This window comes from Antechinus flavipes, chromosome 5 (assembly GCF_016432865.1).
Source record: "Antechinus flavipes isolate AdamAnt ecotype Samford, QLD, Australia chromosome 5, AdamAnt_v2, whole genome shotgun sequence".
Classification (NCBI taxonomy): Eukaryota; Metazoa; Chordata; class Mammalia; order Dasyuromorphia; family Dasyuridae; genus Antechinus; species Antechinus flavipes.
The window spans coordinates 100,504,528-100,525,325 of NC_067402.1; the positions used below are offsets into that span (position 1 = coordinate 100,504,528).

Sequence of the window (20,798 nt, forward strand, 5' to 3'; positions counted from 1 at the left end):
AGGGTGATACATACAGAGTAAAGGAAAAGGCTGGAGCAGAATCTATTAAGTTTCAGGTGAAGTAAAAAAAAAAGCCATCCTCATTTTTATCTCAAATCAAGCAAAAACAAAAAAATTGATCCAATTAAAAGAGATAAGGAAGGAAACTATCTCTTGCTAAAGGGTAGCATAGACAATGGAACAATATCAATACTAAACATATATGCAACCAAGTGGTATAGCATCTAACTTCCTAAAGGAGAAATTAAGAGAGTTGCAAGAAGTAATAGAAGCAAAACTATAATAGTGGGAGATCTCAACCTTGTACTCCCAGAATTAGATAAATCAAAGCACAAAACAAATAAGAAAGAAGTTAAAGAGGTAGAGTATTAGAAAAGTTAGGTATGATAGATCTTTGGAGAAATATCTATCTCATACTTTTCTTAATACTGACCAAATGTTTGTAATACGCTTTCAAGAAAATAGTTTTTATACCTCTGAATTATCCGTAGAGGAATTTGGCATCTAAAGAATATGGAGTCTTCTGTTTCATGGAGCCTTCATATTTCTAGTTTAAAGGAAGAGAGCTTGGGAGGTGATAAGATATGCCGACCTTTGAACATCCCAATGCTATTTTCAGATAATTTAATCATTAAATGATTCTTGTCCCAAGGAAAGTCTATGTCACATTCCTACTGGTTCCTACTTCCTTAGGCAAAAAGAAATATGATTGAAAAAAGGTTAAGAAGCTCTGAACTAGCTGACATGTTTTTTAGTTGTCCAATATCTCCCACCCAAAATTTGTTCATAAGATCAGGTATTTAAGTCTGGAAGGTATGTCAGGAGCCAGTTGAATCATCTCCTTTCTTTTACAGAATAGGTAACTGAGATTCAAAAATGGAAAATTACTTACTGAACATCACTTAGGTATTGAGTGGAATAAAAAGGATTTGAATCTGACTCTGACTCCAGATACATTATTTTCCCACTATACCAACCTCATATTACAGATGAAAAGTTTTTTGGAGGAGAGGCAATAAGATTTAAGGCAATAAGACTTACTCAGAGTCACGGGTCTAATAAGTATCTGAACCCAGATTTGAATACAGGTCCTTCTGATTTCAGGGCTGGTACTCTATTTACTGTGTAACCTACCTGCCTCTCAACATATTATTATTGAATTTGATGTGGACACTTCAGGGGCATTAAGCACACAATCCCAGAAGGTAGCATTATCCAGATCACAAACCACAGAGATCTGGAGTTTTGGAGCACAAAATTAGGATGGAAATGGGTACTCTTCACATGTATCATTTCCATGTTATTGACTCTCCCTCATCTCTGTGCCATTAATTCTTAATCCTTCACCAAATATAAGGAAGGCCTGGATCTACACACCAAAAATATGAAGTTTGATTAGGGAAATATTATGACATTCTTGAGGGTGACTTTAACTCGGACCCTAACCAGTTGTGGAATCTTGTTGGAGTCCCTTCACCATTTCATCTCAGACTCATCCTTTGTAGAAACAGAAGTTTGAACTTAATGATCTCTAAAGACTCTTCCCACAGTATGACATGTGTTCTCCCATAAAGGATAAAAGAAGGGAGAAGTATTTGATGAGCTAAAAATATTTATTGAACCAATGACTAAGGAAATGTGCTGGGAACCTTGATCTCTCACCATCTTTATTCTGCTTATCCCAACCCACTCTCTTCTTGGGAGCTCTGGACCCTCATAACACATCTTGGTGTTCAATTGTTCTTCACTATGGTGTCCTGTGTAGTCCTTTATTCCTGGGGAAAACCCTAAACTCAGTTAACATTTTTTAGTAGCTTCCTGGTAGTAATCCGAGAAATTAATCCACATTTAACTCCTGCCAAAATACTTTTATTTTGGTCATATGACACCTCTGCACAAAATCCTTTAACAGGTTGCTGTTTTTTAATAATTAAAATTTGAATTTTGAATCCTGATGTAAAAGGCCACCCATAAGTCTACCTTTCCACTTTTAGGCTATATTATTTTCCTCTGCTTCTTTGCCTCTCTGGTTCTGGATCATAAAAATCCCAAAGTCCCCAAAATTCCAATCCTTCCAAATATCTTGATTCCCCATGACAAACAACACCTCTAAATCTCAAGGGCTCGGCACAATCACGGGAACTGACTCTAACTTCTATGACATATTTCTCTATTCTTAAATATGTGTAAATTTTTAATTATCAAGTTTGTTTTCTCTCCTCACATGCCTCTAATTGAAAAATAAAACCCCTTTAATAAATATCAGTAACCAAGTAAAAAAAAATCTCATATTGGCTGGTTCTGCCCTCTGAGCCTAAAGTGTCATAGTGTTATATTTCCTTTCCTTTCTGAATATTCTCCAAATATTTCATTCTCAGAGATGATAACTACAGCTAGAAGAATAAATTCAGGACATAGCTTGGGCTTGCCAAAAAGATAGAGAGTTGCTCAGAAAATGCAGAGCCAAGGAGAAGGTGACCTACCTGGTGGTCTGTAGTCACTTTATTATTTATATATTTAATATCAGCTTGCAGGGACAGGAATTAAGAATTACTTTGTTCATGCCTTAATTTTTATGTGTAGTTAAGAGTTAAAAGTAGTCTTTCAAAGGTATCTCCTATATGGAAGAAATAAATAGCTAAAATATAGAGTGTATGCCCTATACAATAAGGACTTCTTTGTCTCTTTTGGGGAGAGAGATAACTGGCACAGTGGATTGAGTACTCAGTCAGGTATCAGGAAGATCCGAGTTCAATATTGGTCTCTGATACTTACAAGTTATGTGATCTTGGCAAGTCATTTAATCCCATTTTTCTTAGTTTATACATGTATAAAATGAGTTGGAGAAGGAAATGGCAAACCACCTGATTATCTTTGCTAAGAAAGCCCCAAATAGGTTCACAAAGAGTCAGACATAATTGAAACAAGTGAATGTGGCAGCTAGGTGGTGTAGTAAATAGAGCACTCGATTTGAAATTGAGAAGAGTCAGCTCCATGAGTTCAAATTTGGCTTCAGACCCTTACTAGCTGTAGGATTCCAGATAAGTCACTTAACCCTGTTTGCTTCAGTTCTTCATGTGTAGAATGAACTAGAGAATTAAAGGAAAACCTCTCTAATGTCTTTGACAAGAAAATCCCCCAAAGAGCTCACAAAGAATTGAACTCAGCTGAAAATTACTCAACAACTGTATTTTTTCTCAGAATGTGTAAGTATAAATAAAATAAAATATTTAGCTTCACAAGGGTATAATAAAATATATTTGTAGGTATAAAATGTGCATTATATATATTTAAAGTTTAGGGTCCCAAGGTTCAGAATACCTGTTCTAAAGAAATGAGATGAAAGAAATAATGGAATTTTTATATTAACTATGGTTTCCTGATAAAAGGGGAAATTGAATAAAATGGTAATTTCTACATATTCTCTTCTCCATTTTAAACTATTCTTATGTATCAGGATGATCACAGACTTGGTGAATTGGATCTTCTCTTTACTACCCAGCAAAATTAAGGATAAGGCCTAGAAGAGTTGGAATCATTAAAGGCATGACACCATTTCTTATTTGATTTCCAGATTAAATTCTCTCCTTCCCCATTCTTTGAACCTTGGAAGCACCTGACCTAGTTTTAATAACATCCTCCGTTAGCTCTTTGGGCTTCTCAGCAAACTACATGTAATAATTGGAAAAGCTAATTTTTTAAATCAATTTTGGTTTCTTGACATGGATAGACTAATTTCTTTTAAATTACTACTAATTTCCATTGAGGACATTTTTAGATTTCAAAGATTCTTGGTAACTGTTATCATATCTTCTCTGAATATTTTCTTGGCATTTAGAGTCTTAGTATATAGGTTACATTTTGATTCTTTTACAAAGAAAATAGCTTCCACATGATCACTACTCTTCAAGAAACTTACAAGAATGATAACTTAGACAGATATGTACTGCAATTCATCTTCATTTTCGAAGGGGACCAATAACAGAATAGGTAGTGTTACGACTTGCTTTTGAACTGAATTTAAATGAGACAGAGTTGTATGAAGTCATCAGTCTCACCATCCCTTCACAGAGTCATCAAGGTTCAATGGCAAGAAAAAAGTCAGAATGACCCCACCATTTGCATAAATTCAACAGGAGGACTATCAATGAACCAGGATTGAATGGATGATCATGGAATCTTTGGGGTCTTCCCAAATTGTAAAAGCTCCATAGAGTTTACTTCAACCACCTCATGTCCATTGGAACAAATTGTTCTCCTTTGCCCACTCTATCCAGGGAAGTTTTCCCATGCTTGAGATAGACATTCCCCCAACTCTCTGATGGCTTTGAGATATGTTGGTAACACAGAGCCTGATGCAGCCTGCCTATGAGAGAGTTTGCCAAGGGTATCAGGGTTCATGAAAGGTGCTAGTTCTCCCTGTACACCACATATAACCCTGTACTTATATACACCTCATATCTGAGGTAGTTCTTTGTTGAGCCTTAAAGGGGCTTCAGATAAGAATCTGATAGGATAGTGATTCAAACAAAGGTTCTCATTATTGGTCCTATTTAATGGAGCAGCACAAGTCTGGGATCAACACGCACACTGCAGAAGGACACCAGGGCAACATCTGTACCCCAAGAAGGACAGTGTCTATGGCCACCAAAAGACAGTGGGGAAAGATATGGAAGGGATACACCCAAGGATACTATGAAAGCTTTTAGATGGATAATTGCAGGAAAATTGGGAGACCATGATTGTCCTGAGAGAACTATTTGGACCATTCATTACACCATGATATTCTTTATGTCTAGAACTTTCAAGGAAACTAGAGATGCTAAAATCCATGTTTTACATAGTGGTTAGGAAATTACACTCATTCTAGTTGATGTCTCACCTCTGACAAAACAAAAATGGAGTAATCAGTTAGCAGATGGTGAAGTGACAGCCTGAAAGGAGGTAGAAAACCACTCCCTATCATCTCTAAATAAGGTCTTCACTTCCCCTATGATATGATTTAAGAGGGAAAAAAGCACAAAGAGAAATGTAATGTGAATGAGTGAAATTTGGATTTATTTTGAACTATCCCTCAGACTTCAGCAGAGTAGGGGGCTTCTAGTAAGGATCTCCTGCCAATGCAGACTGGCATTTTCTAATAAAACAGAGAACTGTGTATTAGACCAATATGAGAAATGAGAGCTTGTTTGAAACCTCTCTTGGTTATGAGAGTCCCTCTTCCCTCCAGAATTTCCCATTGTGAGTCAACTCTCTGGTGTGGTGACTTCCCTCCCTCCTTTCTTCCTATGCCAGGGACATGAGGTTTCTGCACAGCTGGGAGATGACTCTGCAAGGCTGTGCCTCTGCTGCTACTACAGAGGTAGGTGGCTGAGTCTTCTGCTTCCACAGGTTGGATTTTGAGGGTCAAGTGACCATTCCCTGATGATGCAGGTTGGAATCTTGGAGGAACGGTCTCATTTAAACTCATGTCTTTATAAGTATAAAAAAACATTATCCTGGGTCCTTTCTGTGGCTCCTGTTGGTACCAGTACATGGTATCATGCCCCAAATCTTGCTGACATCTCAGCATCACCTCCTGCTTCACCTCGGTGACCAGGTATCTCGGTGTCTGAGCGATTCCCGTTTCAGTGGGAGCTGTGGGAGACAGAAATTGGGGCACAGAAGCTGGGGGACTTTCACTTCATACTCCAGGGAAGGAAAAGCTCTGGATCTCCTCTCCCCAGACTGAGGGTATTCTTTTCCATCCAGCACTCACCTGCTCCCAGGAGAAAAATGGAGACCCAGCAAAGAAGTCTGTTGGCCATGATGGGCTCAGGGCCCGCAGAAGAGGTTGGGTCCCTGCCTTCTGTCTCTCGGTGTTGGCCCAAGGATGAGGTATAAAAGCCCTGGGGCAGCAAGGTTTGGCCGTCTCCATTTATGGAAACAGTGTCTTCATTGGATCCCACAAAGCATCCCACAGAATGGGGGGTGGCGGTGACATGGCGCCACATAGTGGACAGAGCCCATAGGTGGCTGCTGGCTCCCTGCCTCCATGGCCAACCTCAATTATAGGAAAACACGGTTCTGTCCAACACTGTGAAGTCCTTTTCGCACTGATTTTTCACTGCAGAAGCTCAGTCTCAGTCCTGGGTTTGCCCTGGGATAGTAACTGCCCCAGAGAAAGGACAGGGGCCCAAGGGGTCCACATGTGAGAAAGCAGACCGACATTCCCAGAGGAGAACTGTTTTCTTTTTGCTTTCAGGGAAGTTTTACTGGCTTCTTTATCTCTGATCTTCCGGTTCCTGAATGGTTCTCCTTTCTAGGACTGTAAAGCTCCCTGCTTCTATCTGGCTTTTGGTCAGGGATGTCCGATTTCCCTACATTCAAGCATCTTTTGACTTCTCTTTTCTAATCCAGCCTGAGCACAATCACATCCACACGGGAGAAGTGTGAGGGGGGGACAGGGCTCTTTCCACATCATCTCTGCTTTTGGCATCCCAGGCTGCTGAGCTGAGTAACTTCCCTTGTGTCTGGGGAGGGAGGAGTCGTTCTTCTCTTTTTGCCTCCCAACCACCTCCTTAAATTGCTTAACATAATCCCATGGAGTTTAAAGCCCTATCAGGGAAGGTGCCAGTGGGGGTTGGAACCAGTTACATTGGCTGCTGCCCTCTCGTGGAGAGAGTTCTGTGAGGAGAAAGGGGGCCACAGAGACACATTTCAGAGAAAAGGATCAGGAACGGAGAGGAAATCATGAAACCGAACTAAAGGGTAAAGGAGCATTTCACCCAATGATGGGAAGGAACACAATTAGCAATGAACAAAACTTAACGTTTGTCAGAAGATAAGCCCCTCTCTATTATGCACTTTTAGCTCATCAAATACTTCATCCTTCTTTCATCTTTTATGGGGGAGCACATGTCATACTATGGGGAGAGTCTTCAGAATCATCAAGCTCAAACTCCCATTTGTGCAAAGGAGGAACGTGAGTGCAATGGTGAAGGGACTTGTGCAAGATTTCACAGCTGGTTAGGTCAGAGTTGGGTTACCCCCAAGCATGTCATAAAATTTCTCCTAACTTCATACGTGGTACATGGATAAAGGTCTTAACTTTATTTTGTGAAGAATGAAGAAATAATGGCACAAAGATAAGGGAGAGTCAACAGCATGGAAATGGTTCATATAAAGTGTACCTTCTTCCTTCCTCCTAACTTTGTGCTCCAAATTTCCATATCTCTGTGGTTTGTGATCTGGACAACACTACCTTCTGGAAATCCATGATTAATGCTGCAGAAGTCCACAGCAATAATATAACAATAATATGATCGGGGCAGCTGGGGGACACAGGGAGTATTGCACCAGCCCTGGATTCAGGACTTGAATTCAAATCCAGACTCAAATACTTACAAGGTCTGTGATCTAAGTTACTTAACCCTAGTAGGCTCCCCAAAAAACCCTAACCTCAAAAATATCAGGAACAGGTTTCTACAGACTGACTAATGAGGACACACTGGTGAGATTGGTACGGTAGAACAAGTAATGGATCTGAGTCAGAGGCCCTGGATTAAAATCCTACATATGGTATTCAGTACTTAAGTGTTTGGGGTAAGTAATTTTCCCTCTTGGAGTCTCACTATTCAGTAAAAGAAAGGAGGTGATCCAAGTGACTTCTGAGAGGCCTTCCAGGCCTAAATGGATCCTATGAACAGATCTTGGATTAGATATATTGCAAAACTCAGTAAAAGTGTCAACTAGTTCAGGGCATCTTAAAATTTTCCCATAATGACCCCTTTTTACCCAAGCAAAAAGGATCCAATAGAATCGTGACACAAAATTTCTTTGGGACAAAAAAGCATTTAATGATTAAATTATCTGGAAATACCAGTGTTAAGTTCAAAGGTCAATATATCTAATCAACTTCCAAGTTCTCTTCCTTTAAGCTAAAAATAGGAAGACGCCACAATTTTTAGTCACCAAATTTCTCTACAGATACTGCTAAGGCAGAAAATAGCTTTCTTGAAATCCTGTTATGAAGAGTTGGCCAGTGCTAAGGAAATAATGAGGTAGGTATCTTTTATTTTAGTTCACTTAAACATAACAAATATTTATTGAACCAGTCTCCAAGGAATTGTGTTGGAAAACTTGACCTCTCACAGTCTTTATTTTGCTCATTCCAACCCACTCTCTTGTTGGGACCTCTAGGCCCCCATGACACAGCTTGGTGCTCAATAGTTCTTCACTGTGGTGCCCTGTATCAGACTTTATTCCATGGCAAAACCCTAAGCTTTAGATACTTTCCATTTTGCACTCAATTAACATTTTTTAGTATTTTCTTGCTACTAATCTGAGAAATTAATTTACATTTAATTCCCACCAAAATTCTCTTATTTGGTCATATGACACCTCTTCACAAACCTTTTAAAAGTTTGCTCTTTTTTAATGACTAAAATTTAAATTATGAAACCTGATATAAAAAATCACCCATAAGTGTATCATTTCACCTCTTTGTTATATTATTTCCCTCTACTTCGTGGACCTTCTGTTTCTGGGTCATCAAAATCTAAAAGTCCCTTTTTGAACACTTTCAAAAACCTTGATTTCCCATTAAAAACAACATCTCTAATTCTCAGAGTCTCAGTCCAGTCAGAGGAACTAACTCTGGGTTGGCTACAGTGACCCAATATGTAGGCTCGTACATGGCTTGGAACAGTGGATCAAAATGTGAAAACTTACCTGATAAGAAGAATCTACCATATGGATTGTGGACTTAATTCAACCACCAACTCAAGCATTTAGTTTATTCCTCTTCATTTTTGATTTGTGGTTACAACAAACATTTTTGCTTTCTCTTTTGGACAGCTTTTATATTGGATATTGTTCTCTTGCACTTTCTTTCCTTCCCACCAACTCCTACTTCCTGTGCTGGTTTAAAGAAAGGGGTTTTGTGTAAAGAAATTAGATGTCTTTTCATCACTGTGATCAGAACTGCAGAAATACATTCCAGAGTCCCTGGGTTCTGCAGATAGTTTGCTGAGAATAAAAATGTTGGTTTCTGGTCTCTGGGCTTTAAATCCTTGAGGATCATCACCATTCTCTGTATTGTCCTTTCCCAGAGAGTAAAGAACAAGCACAAGACTTTTCTCTGGGGATTGTTGATACCAATACATGCGAGCATCCTGAGTATCTTGCTCACATCTCATTTTCACCTCCTGTCCTTTCTCTATGATGAGATGTCTTGGGATCTGAGTGATTTTAGCATGCACAGATTCTGGAAAGAAAAGATCCAAAAAAGAGGAGGTGAATCTTGGCTTAAGAAGTTGACAAGGGAGTGTGACCATCCTGCTAATGGATTTTCCATCTCTGCTCAAGACTCACCTGTTTCCAAGAGAAAAATGAGCCCACAGAAGAGAAGAGGGGGGCCCATGATGTAATTGAAAGAAGAATGGGTTATTTCTCTCAACTGATTTTTTGCCCTCTTAAAGACTTAGAAGATAGAATCTGGGGGTGGAGCTCGGTTGCATCACTTTCTAAGCTGGATAAAATCTGTCTGTCCCTTAACACTCCCAAAAGACCCAGGAGCTAGATTGACCCAGTGGAAAGAATACTGGGCCAGGTATCAGGACCTGAGTTCACAGTATGGCCTCTGATACTTACTAGCTCTATGACCCTGGCAAGTCACTCCCCCCAGTTTGCCTCAGTTATTCATGTGTAAAATGAGCTAGAGAAGGAAATGGTAAACCACGCTGATATCTTTGCTAAGAAAACAACAAATAGGTTCACAAACTCTCAATTGAATGAATTGATACAACTGAAAGTGGCCTCTAGGAGGTGCAGTGAATAGAGCACTGTGCTTCAAATTGGGAAGATTCATCTTCATAAGTTCAAATCTGGCCTCAGACATTTATTAACCATGTGACTCTAGACAAGCCCTTTGATTCTGTTTGCCTACGTTCTTTATGTGTAAAATGAACTGGAAAAGTGAACGACTTTAGTATTTTTACCAAGAAAATCCCCAAAAGAGTCCACAAAGAGTTGAACTCAACTAAAAATGACTCAACAGTAATTGCATTCTTTCTCACAATGAATATGCATGAATAAAATAAAATGTCTAGCACTACAAAGATAAACAGTAATGTTGGGTAGGTATTAAGATATATTTGTAGATATAAAACAGGTTTTAAAATATTTTTTTTCAAGTTTAGGGACCTAAAGTTCAGAATACCTGTTTAAAAAAAAAAAAAAAAAGCTGAGATAACCATTGTCATTATGAGATTTTTGTTTCAAGTATATTTTCCCGTTAAAAAGAGGAATAAGTTATAGCATACTCATTCCTAACTATCTTCTTCTCTATTTTAAACTATTCTTGTGTATTTGGCTTTCTTCATACACACCAGCAATGTTGAGGATGAAGAAAAGGACAGTTGGAATCATTCTCTTATGACTTCCAGATTAAGCAAAAATCTGGAAATGTGCTCCATTTTAATTAGAACATCCATGCTTTGAACCTTCGAATCACCTGACCTAGTTTTAACAACTTGCTCAATCAACTCATAGGCTTATACATCAAACTACCTGTCATAATGGAAAAACCACCTTTTTTAAAACCAATTTTGTTTTACTGATATGAATAACCTGATTTCTTGTGAATTACTATGAATTTCACATAGGAGGGTTTTTGTTGTTGTTGTTGTTGTTGTGTTGTGTTTTAGCGTTTGGGGATTCTTGGTAATTGGTATCATATTTTCTCTGAATGTTTGCTTGGCATCTAGAGAGTTGTGGTTTAGAGTTTGTATTTTGGCTCTTTTACAAAGAAAATTTCACTCCTCTTCAGTAAACTTACAAAAATGATGATGTAGATAGAGATGTATTGCTGTTCATTCATTTTTGAAGAGGAACAATGACATCATGCATATTTTCTACCTGCATGTGAATCTGATTTAAATGAGATAGAGTTGTACAAAGTCATCAGTCTCACCATCCCTCCACAGAGTCATCAAGGTCCAAGAGCAAGACAGAAGTCCCAAGGACTCGCACATTTGCACAATGACTACTAATGAACTAGGATTCAGTGAATAACTGTAGAGGGCCTGAACTCTAGAAAAGTACAATTGAAACAAGGATACTTACAACAGGGTGTTTACTCAGTGAGATTGATGAGAAATCCTCCAGAAAGCTAGCTGGACATTACCGATAACCTGGGGATCTTTGGGATCTTCTCAAACTCTAAGAGCTCAGAGCCTACTTCAGCCACCTTCATGTGTATTGGAACAAAATGTTCCTATTTGGCCATTCTGTCTGGAGAAGTTTTCACATGTTTGGGGTACACCTCACTCTAATTCATTGATGGGATTTGAGATGATTGGTAACACACAGCCTGATTTAACCGCCCTGCTGAGAGAGTGTTGCCAGAGTGTGAATGTTCACCAGAGATGCTGGTCCTCCCTGAATGTCCCAAACACCTCCAGAGATTTGTACACCTCATGTCTAAGGCAGTTTTTTGTTGAGCCTTAAATGGTTTTCATGTAAGTGTCTATTAGGAAAGTGGTGCAAACCAAGATGCCCGTTATTTGTCCCATTTAATTCACAAGGGATATCTGGGTACCTTAAATGGAGCAACACAAGCTTGGGATCAAAATGGGTACAATAGAAGGACACAAAGGCAACATCTATTCTCCAAGGACAGTTTGTGTACCCACCAAAAGGCAATCAGAAAAGACGGAGAAGAAATATACCCAAGAATATTATCAAAGCTTTTTTGTTGGACAGTTTCCAGGTCTTTGCAAGAAAAAAAGGAGGCTCATCATGCCTCTGAGAGAAGTTACCTTGCCCATCATTTCACCAGGACACTCTTTACCTCTACAGGCACCAAGGAAGCTCAGAAATATTAAAGTCAACAAAGTATTTTACATGGAGGTTAGGAAGTCTCACTCATATTTGGTTGATGTTCCCCCCACGATATCACAAAAAGGGAGTATTCAGTTGGCAGATAATAAACTGACAAGATAAAAAACTACTTCCTAACATCTCCAAAGAGAGTCTTTTCTCCTTATTGCAATACTATTTAAGAAGAAGTCCCAGAAGTAATGTAATATGAAAGAATGAAATTTGCTTTTGTTTTAAACTGTCCATCTGATTTCAGCAGAGTAGGATGCTTCCAGTGAAGATCTCCTGCCAATGCAGACTGGAATTTTCTAATGAAAGAGAAAACTGTATTAGATCAATAACAGAAATGAGAGCTCCTTTCAAAACTATCTTATGACATGGTTATGAGAGTTCCTCCTCCCTCCAGAACTTCCCATTGTGAGCCAGATCTCTGATGTGGTGACTGTTCTCCCTCCTTTCTTCCTATGCCGGGGACAGGAGGTTTCTGCACAGCTGGGAGATGACTCTGCAAGGCTGTGTCTTTGCTGCTGCTACAGAAGTAGGTGGCTGAGTCTTCTGCTTCCACAGGATAGATTTTGAGGGTCAAGTGACCATTCCCTGATGATACAGGGTCAAATCTTGGAGGAACAGTCTCATTTAAATTCATATCCTTATAAGTATAAGAAAACATTGTCCTGAATCCTTTCTGTGGTTCCTGTTGGTACCAGTACATGGTAGGATGCCCCATATTTTGTTGACATGTCAGCGTCACCTCCTGCTTCACCTTTGTGACCTGGTATCTCGGTGTCTGAGTGATTCCTGTTTCAGTGGGTGCTGTGGGAGGGGAAAAAGCCAGAAATTGGGACATAGAAGGTGGGGGACCTTTATTTCATCATCCAGGAAGGGGAAATCTCTGAATGTCCTATCCCCAGCACTCACCTGCTCCAAAGAGAAAAATGGAGACCCAGCAAAAGAGTCTATTGGCCATAATGGGGTGAAGTCCAGCAGAATGGATTGAATTTCTGTCTTCAAAACTCTGAGTTTTGGCTTGGTGCTATGTAAGAACAACTCTGATACTCCCTTGCTTGGTTATACTATCCCTGTTTATAGCATCATTGTCTTCATTGGCTTCCACAAAAGGAAATGGCTTGGGTGCAGGCGTGTGTGTGTGTGTGTGTGTGTGTGTGTGTGTGTGTGTGTGTGTGTGTTGGCAGAACAGATAGCTATGAATGCTCTGCTTTTATGCCCACCACACATACTTCAATTATATTAAAATTTGGTTAAGGCAAATATTTTAAAGTTCTTCTTATGCTGATTTTTCATAATAACAGCATATTCTCACTTCTGTGGTAGTAGCTACTTTACTATAGGTAACAAGGATAAAATATGTACATAAACTATTTACATGCTAGACAACAGACCTACATACAGAGAAAAGAACTGGTTTCTTTTTTCTTCAGAGCATAAAATTGCTTTCTTCATCTTAGCTCTTGAGTTTGTCAGAATTTTTTTTTCTGTGATTTTTAAACCTCCCTTCTTCTAACTGGATCTAGGCTTCTAGTCTGGGATCTTGATTTTCCATGAAGTCAAGCACCTTTTGGCCTCTCTTTTCTAATCCATCTTGATCACAATCATATTCTGATTAGCACAAAATTGAGGTAAGATGCTTTTCCAAAAGATTCCCCTTTTGCCATTGCGAACTACTGAGCTGAGAAAGACAGTTGTCTTTTCCCTTGGTGCATTGGAAGGAAGGGGCTGTTAATCATTTTTTGCATATCATCAACTATCTTGTTAAATGGCTTAGAAATAATTTCATGAAATTTAAAATTTTAAGATGGAAGGTGCCACGTGAGGGGAAATCAGTTACATTTGCTGCTGCCCTCTTGTGGAGATTATTCTCTGACAAGAGAGAGGGGCCACAGTGACAAATTTCAGAGAAAAGGATCAGAAATGGGAATGGAGAGGAAAGCAATGAAACCAAACTGGAGAGTAAAGGAGTATTTCACTAAGATTATTAGGATTGACAAAATGGAATATTGTCAGAAGAAAAGAACGCATTTTTAGCTCATCAAATACTTCTCCCTTCTTTTATCCTTTATGGAGGAACACATGTCATATTATGGGAAGAGTCTTTAGAGATCATTAAGTTCAAACTTCTGTTTCTACAAAGGAAGATTCTGAGATGAAATGGTGAAGGGACTTTTAAACAAGATCCCACAACTGGTTAGGGTCCAAGTTAAAATCACCCTCAAGAATGTCATAATATTTCCCTAATCAAACTTCATATATTTGATGTGTAGATGTAGGCCTTACTTTTATTTGGTGAAGGATTAAGAATTAATGGCACATTCTCCAATTGATAAATGGTCAAAGGATATGAACAGACAATTTTCAGATGATGAAATTGAAACTATTACCACTAATATGAAAGAGTGTTCCAAATCACTATTGATCAGAGAAATGCAAATTAAGACAACTCTGAGGTACCACTACACACCTGTCAGATTGGCTAAGATGACAGGAAAAAATAATGATGAATGTTGGAGGGGATGTGGGAAAACGGGGACACTGATGCATTGTTGGTGGAGTTGTGAACGAATCCAACCATTCTGGAGAGCAATCTGGAATTATGCCCAAAAAGTTATCACTCTGTGCATACCCTTTGATCCAGCAGTGCTACTACTGGGTTTATACCCTAAAGAGATAGGGAAAGGGACCTGTATGTGCCAAAATGTTTGTAGCAGCCCTGTTTGTAGTGGCTAGAAACTGGAAAATGAATGGATGCCCATCAATTGGAGAATGGCTCAGTAAATTGTGGTATATGAATGTTATGGAATATTATTGCTCTGTAAGAAATGACCAGCAGGATGAATACAGAGAGGACTGGCGAGACTTACATGAACTGATGCTAAGTGAAATGAGCAGAACCAGGAGATCATTATACACTTCGACAATGATACTGTTTGAGGATGTATTCTGATGGAAGTGGATTTCTTTGACAAAGAGATCTAACTCAGTTTCAATGGATAAATGATGGACAGAAGCAGCTACACCCAAAGAAAGAACACTGGGAAATGAATATGAACTATTTGCATTTTTGATTTTCTTCCCGAGTTATTTTTACCTTCTGAATCCAATTCTCCCTGTGCAACAAGAGAACTGTTTGGTTCTGCAAACATATATTATATTTAGGATATACTGCAACATATCTAACATATATAGAACTGCTTGCCATCTAGGGGAGGGGATGGAGGGAGGGAGGGGAAAAATCAAAATAGAAGCGAGTGCAAGGGATAATGTTGTAAAAAAATTACCCTGGCATGGGTCCTGTCAATATAAAGTTATTATTAAATAAAATAAAATTTAAAAAAAAGAATTAATGGCACAAAGATGAGGGAGAATCAATAACATGGAAATGATACATGTGAAGAGTACCCATTCCCATCCTAATTTTGTGCTCCAAAACTCCAGATTTCTGTGGTTTGTGATCTGGATAATGCTACCTTCTGGGATTCTGTGCTTAATGCCCCTGAGGTGTCCACACCAAATTCAATAATAATATGTTGAGGGGCAGATAGGTTACACAGTAGATAGAGTACCAGCCCTGAAATCAGAAGGACCTGCATTCAAATCTGGGTTCAGATACTTATTAGCCCCATGACTCTGAGTCTTATTGCCTCTCCTCCAAAAAGCTTATCATCTGTAATATGATGACACTCCCCAGAAATAGGATGCTCCAGACTGACTGAGGAGGGCACACTGGTGAGGATGATACAGTGGGAAAATAATATATCTGGAGTCAGAGTCAGATTCAAATCCTATGTATTCCACTCACTACCTAGTGGAGTAGTAAATTACAATAGAAAGGGTAAATTACAGTAATTATTAAAAATTTTAAAATTACAGGAGGAGTAAAATTACAGTAAATAATTTTCCATTTTTGAATCTCAATTATTTATTCTATAAAAGAAAGAAGATGATTCAACTGGCTCCTGACAGATCTTCCAGGCTTAAATCCCTGATCCTATGAACAAATCTTGGGTGGGAGGCATTGGACAACTAAAAAAAATGTCAACTAGTTCAGAGCTTCTTAACCTTTTTTTCAATCATGATTTCTTTTTGCCTAAGACAAGTAGGAACCAGTAGGAATGTGACACAGACTTTCCTTGGGACAAGAATCATTTAATGATTAAATAATCTGAAAATAGCAGTGGGATGTTCAAAGGTCAGCATATTTTATCAACTCCCAATCTCTCTTCCTTCAAACTGGAAATAAGAAGGCTCATTAAAACAGAAGACTCCATGTTCTTTGATGCCAAATTTCTCCACAGATAATTCAGATTCATAAAAACTATTTTTTGAAAGTCTATTAGAAACATTTGGTCAGTGCTAAGAAAAGTATGAGGTAGATATCTTTTTTTTTTCAATTTAGTTAAATGTAAAAAATATTTATTGAGCCAGTGTCCAAGGAAATATGCTGGGAACCTTGACCTTTCACAGTCTTTATTCTGCTTATCCCAACCCACCCTCTTCTTGGGAGCTCTGGGCCCTCATAACACAGTTTGGTGCTTAGTAGTTCTTCACAAAGGTATCTAGGCCTTTATTCCATGGGGAAATGCTAAGCTCAGTTAACATTTCTTAATAGCTTCCTGGTACTAATCTGAAAAATTAATCCACATTTAATTGCTAGCAAAACACTTTTATTTTGATCATATGATACCTCTGCACAAAATCTTTCAATAGTTTGCTGTTTTTTAATGATTAAAATTTGAATTCTGAATCTTGATATAAAATGCCATTCACGGCCATATTATTTTCTTCTACTTCTTTGACTCTCTGGTTCTGGATCATAAAAATCCAAAAGTCCCTATTCCAATGCTTCCAAGCACCTTGATTCCCCATCACAAACAACACCTCCAAATCTCAAGGGTTGAGTCCAATCACAGGAACTAACTCTGTGGTGGCTTCAGAAATATCTCTGATATCCAACAGAAGAGGGAAAGGGGAATATCATCTAAGCTTTTAGGTTTGCACATAGCTTATTCCAGTGGATCAATTAACCCATATAAAGTCCTATTTGATGAGAAGGATCTCACATCATGGATTGTGGACTTTACTCAACCGCCACCTCATGCAGTTAGCTTATTCCTCCATACTAGAATATTTGTGTATCCTGAGGGTCTTGATCACATTTCCTTGTCAGTGCCCGTCCCTTCTCTATAATTAGTTGTCTTGGAATTGGAGTGATTTTGGCACCTACAGATTCTGGAAAGAAAAGTCACAGAAGAGAGGAGGTAGAACTTGGGTAAGAATTTGACATAATATTTACATGGGAATGTAGCTATCCTGGTAAAAGTATTTCCCATGTGTACCCAGGACATACCTGCTTCCAGGAAAAAAAATAATTGCACAGCAGAGAAAAGTGGGCCCCGTGCTATAATTGGGGAAATATCTGAGCATCTCTCTTAACCTAACTTAACTCTTAACTGATTTTTCACCCTTTTTACAACTTAGGAAATAAGTGTCTGGGGGTGGAACAATATTACATCCTTTTCTAAGATGGGTAAAATCTATTTTTCCCTTGCAGGGGTTCTCAAACTTTTTAAATAAGGGGCCAGTTCACCATCCCTCAGACTGTTGGAGGGCCAGACTATAGTAAAAATAAAAACTTTGTTTTGTGGGCCTTTAAATAAAGAAACTTCATGTCCTGGGTGAGGGGGATAATCATCCTCAGCTGCCACATCTGGCTGGTGGGCATAGTTTGAGGACCCCTGCATAGAGTTTCCATAGATCCAGGGCTCACAATGATCTGTATTCTGTGAAGAAAAAGACATGAAAAATTCTTTTCATTATGCTTTTATTATCCTTAGTTTCTGACTCTAGCTAATAAACCAGGCATAATTTTACTATAACCCTTGATGAAGAGAACACTGGTGGATTCAATAATTAAGTACCCAGCCTCAGCCTTCCTCACAAATGGTGGCTCCAGCTAGTCACTCTCTACTCTAGATCCATGGTGCTTTATGGATCCATACTGACTGAAAAAGTAGATTAGGAGACCTTCCTGATCTTTGTATTTTTACTAGTGAACAAAACACAGAATTAGCTTAGAGTCAAGGCACCTAATGAAATCAGTTATAAAAATAGGAATAGTCTTTTTCCTCAGGTTTATCTAGTTTTAAATTCCCTGTAAATACACACATTGGGAAAATGGATGTACCAAAGACACATAAACATATATCCACAGAATGTGTGTGGTCAGAGGGCATCTGTGGAGGAGCATATATTCAGGATTTCATGTAATCAGGAAAGAAGCACAGAGAAGCAATTCAAACCTCCATAGTTGCAGCACTATTAATGTCTTCTGGAAATATTGTACTTTTTCCATGAGGCCTTCTGAATTCTGGTCTCACATGATCACTGAGGAATGGTGGTCCACTGGTCAAATATGTCTGCTTATCTCACAGCCACTAACCTCTCAGCCAAGAAGTTTTATGACATATTTCTTTAATCTTAATTATTATTTTATTTACTTTTTAAAAATTAACAAGTTTGTATTCTCTTCCTCTCATGTGCCTCTAATTGAAAAATTCAAACTCCTTTAATAAATATCAGTAACCAAGTAAAACAAAATCTCATACTGGTCAAAGAGAAAACATATTTCATTCTTCATCCTGATTTGATCACTTCTCTATTAGTTGATAGATGGTTCACATGCTTCATCTTTGCTCCTCTGGAATCATGATTAGTCATTGTATTGATCAAAATACTTATCTTTCAGAGTTGTCAGTCATCAAACAATTTTTGTCTCTGTATGTCTCAGACACAATCTCTATAATGTTGTTGTTAGCTTTGTTTGTTATTACCTTTTGTTGTTGTACCTTATTTAATTGTTCTCCTAATTCTCCTCTTTTCACTCTATATCAGTTTCTACATTAAGAATGAGTCTTTCAGTTCATTACATACTTTCATTTTCAATGTAAATTCCATTACTAGTTTATAAAAACAACAGTGTGTTTATTCAAAGAATGATACATAAGTAATACAAGGATATTTGCTCCATGAGGGTGTTCATGGTAAGAGATTCACAGCTTCCCAGATCTCCTTGTGTAGAGGGCTGGAAAGATTGCAGAAGGCTGGAGCTCTGAAACTGTATACTTGAATCTAAAGATAGCAGAGCACTTAAGGCTGAGTACCTACTCAATATGAGATAATGGTTCTATAAACATATACTTAGATGATATGGTGATGTGATGGTTCTCCTCAATAGTGGTTCTTGCTGAATGTGTTGTGGTGAGGCAATAGTAGGGAAGGATTGGAGGACTGAGGTAGAAAGTCAGAGACTCTGGGCCATAGTGTGCTCAGGAGGGAAGACTTCAGGTTCCATCTTTGATGAGCCATGTGGCATTTTGCCTGCCTCCTTCACTTCTTCTCCTAAATACCAAGGACTTTGACTGATCCTGACTCTGACTGATCCTGAGGCCCTCCAGAGAGCTAGCCCAGACATTATAGATTGAGTCTCACAAAGATGGATAGAGTTGTTTTTGGTTATTGTTCAGTCATGTTCAACTTCATTTAATCCATTTTGGGGTTTTTTTGGGGCAAGGATACTACAGTGGTGTGCCTTTCCTTTTCTGGATGGTTTTACAATTGAGGAAACAAGGAAAAGAAATCTCTCCACCCTCATCCTCTCATAGCTAGTAAATGTCTGGGGCAAGATTCTAATTCAAATCTTTCTTTCTTTCCTTATTAATTAAAACTTTTTATTTACAAAACATATGCATGGGTAATTTTTCAACACTGACCCGTGCAAAGCCTTCTGTTCCAAATTATCCTCTCCTTCCCCCCACCACATCCCCTAGATCACAGGTATTCCAATACATGTTAAATATGTGAAAATATATGTTAAATCCAATATATGTATACCCATACAATTATCTTGTTGCACAAGAAAAATCAGATCAAGAAGGAAGGAAAAAAACTGAGAAAGAAAACAAAATGCAAACAAACAACAACAGAGAGAGAGAGAATGCTATGTTGTGGTCCTCTCTCTGGGTATAGATGGCTCTCTTCATTACTGAACAATTGGAACTAGTTTGAATTACCTCATTATTGAAGAAGACACATCCATCAGAATTGATCATTGTATAATATTGATGTTGTCCTGTACACGTTGTCTTGGATCTGTTCATTTCACTCAGCATCAGTTCATGTAAATCTCTTCAGGCCTTTCTGAAATCATCCTGCTGATCATTTCTTACAGAACAATATACCAAAACATTCATATACTATAACTTATTCAGACATTCTCCTACTGATGGACATCCACTCAGTTTCCAGTTTCTTGCCACTACAAAGAGGGCTGCCACAAACATTTTTGCACACGTGTGTCCTTTTCCCTCCTTTAAGATCTCTTTGGCATATAATCCCAGTAGAAACACTGCTGGCTCAAAGGGTGTGCACAATTTGATAACTTTTTGAGCATAGTTCCAAACTGTTCTCTAGAATGACTGGATCCATTCACAATTCCACAATGTATCAGTGTCCCAGTTTTCCCATATCCCCTCCAACATTCAGCATTATATTTTCCTTTTTCCTTCCTTGGGTAAGAAGACCCAATCTGACAGGTATGTAGTAATATCTCAGAACTGTTTTAATTTGCATTACTCTGATCAATAATGATCTGGAGCACCTTTTCATGTTTCTATAAATAGTTTTAATTTCTTCATCTAAAAATTGTCTATTCATATCCTTTGACCACTTATCAATTGGAGAATGGCTTGAACTATTATAGATTTGAGTCAATTTTCTATATATTTTAGAAATGTGGCTTTTATCAGAACCTTTGACTGTAAAAAATGTTTTCCTAGTTTATTGCTTCCCTTCTAATCTTGTCTGCATTAGTTTTGTTTTACAAAAACTTTTTAACTTAAAACAATCAAAACTATTTATTTTGT

At 38.3% G+C, this 20,798-nt stretch overlaps 3 gene segments (V, D, J or C); all 3 read right to left on the reverse strand.

The window, feature by feature from the left end:
• Positions 1–4,553: 4,553 nt before the first annotated feature.
• LOC127538589 (T cell receptor beta variable 3-1-like) lies at positions 4,554–6,068 on the reverse strand. The segment is given in 3 exon segments: positions 4,554–4,615; positions 5,344–5,637; positions 5,759–6,068. Coding segments are annotated over 3 exon segments (591 nt in total).
• Positions 6,069–8,906: 2,838 nt separating this feature from the next.
• LOC127538590 (T cell receptor beta variable 6-2-like) lies at positions 8,907–9,652 on the reverse strand. The segment is given in 2 exon segments: positions 8,907–9,247; positions 9,355–9,652. Coding segments are annotated over 2 exon segments (390 nt in total).
• Positions 9,653–12,232: 2,580 nt separating this feature from the next.
• On the reverse strand, positions 12,233–12,920 carry LOC127538591 (T cell receptor beta variable 3-1-like). The segment is given in 2 exon segments: positions 12,233–12,675; positions 12,781–12,920. Coding segments are annotated over 2 exon segments (492 nt in total).
• Between the last annotated feature and the right edge of the window lie 7,878 nt (positions 12,921–20,798).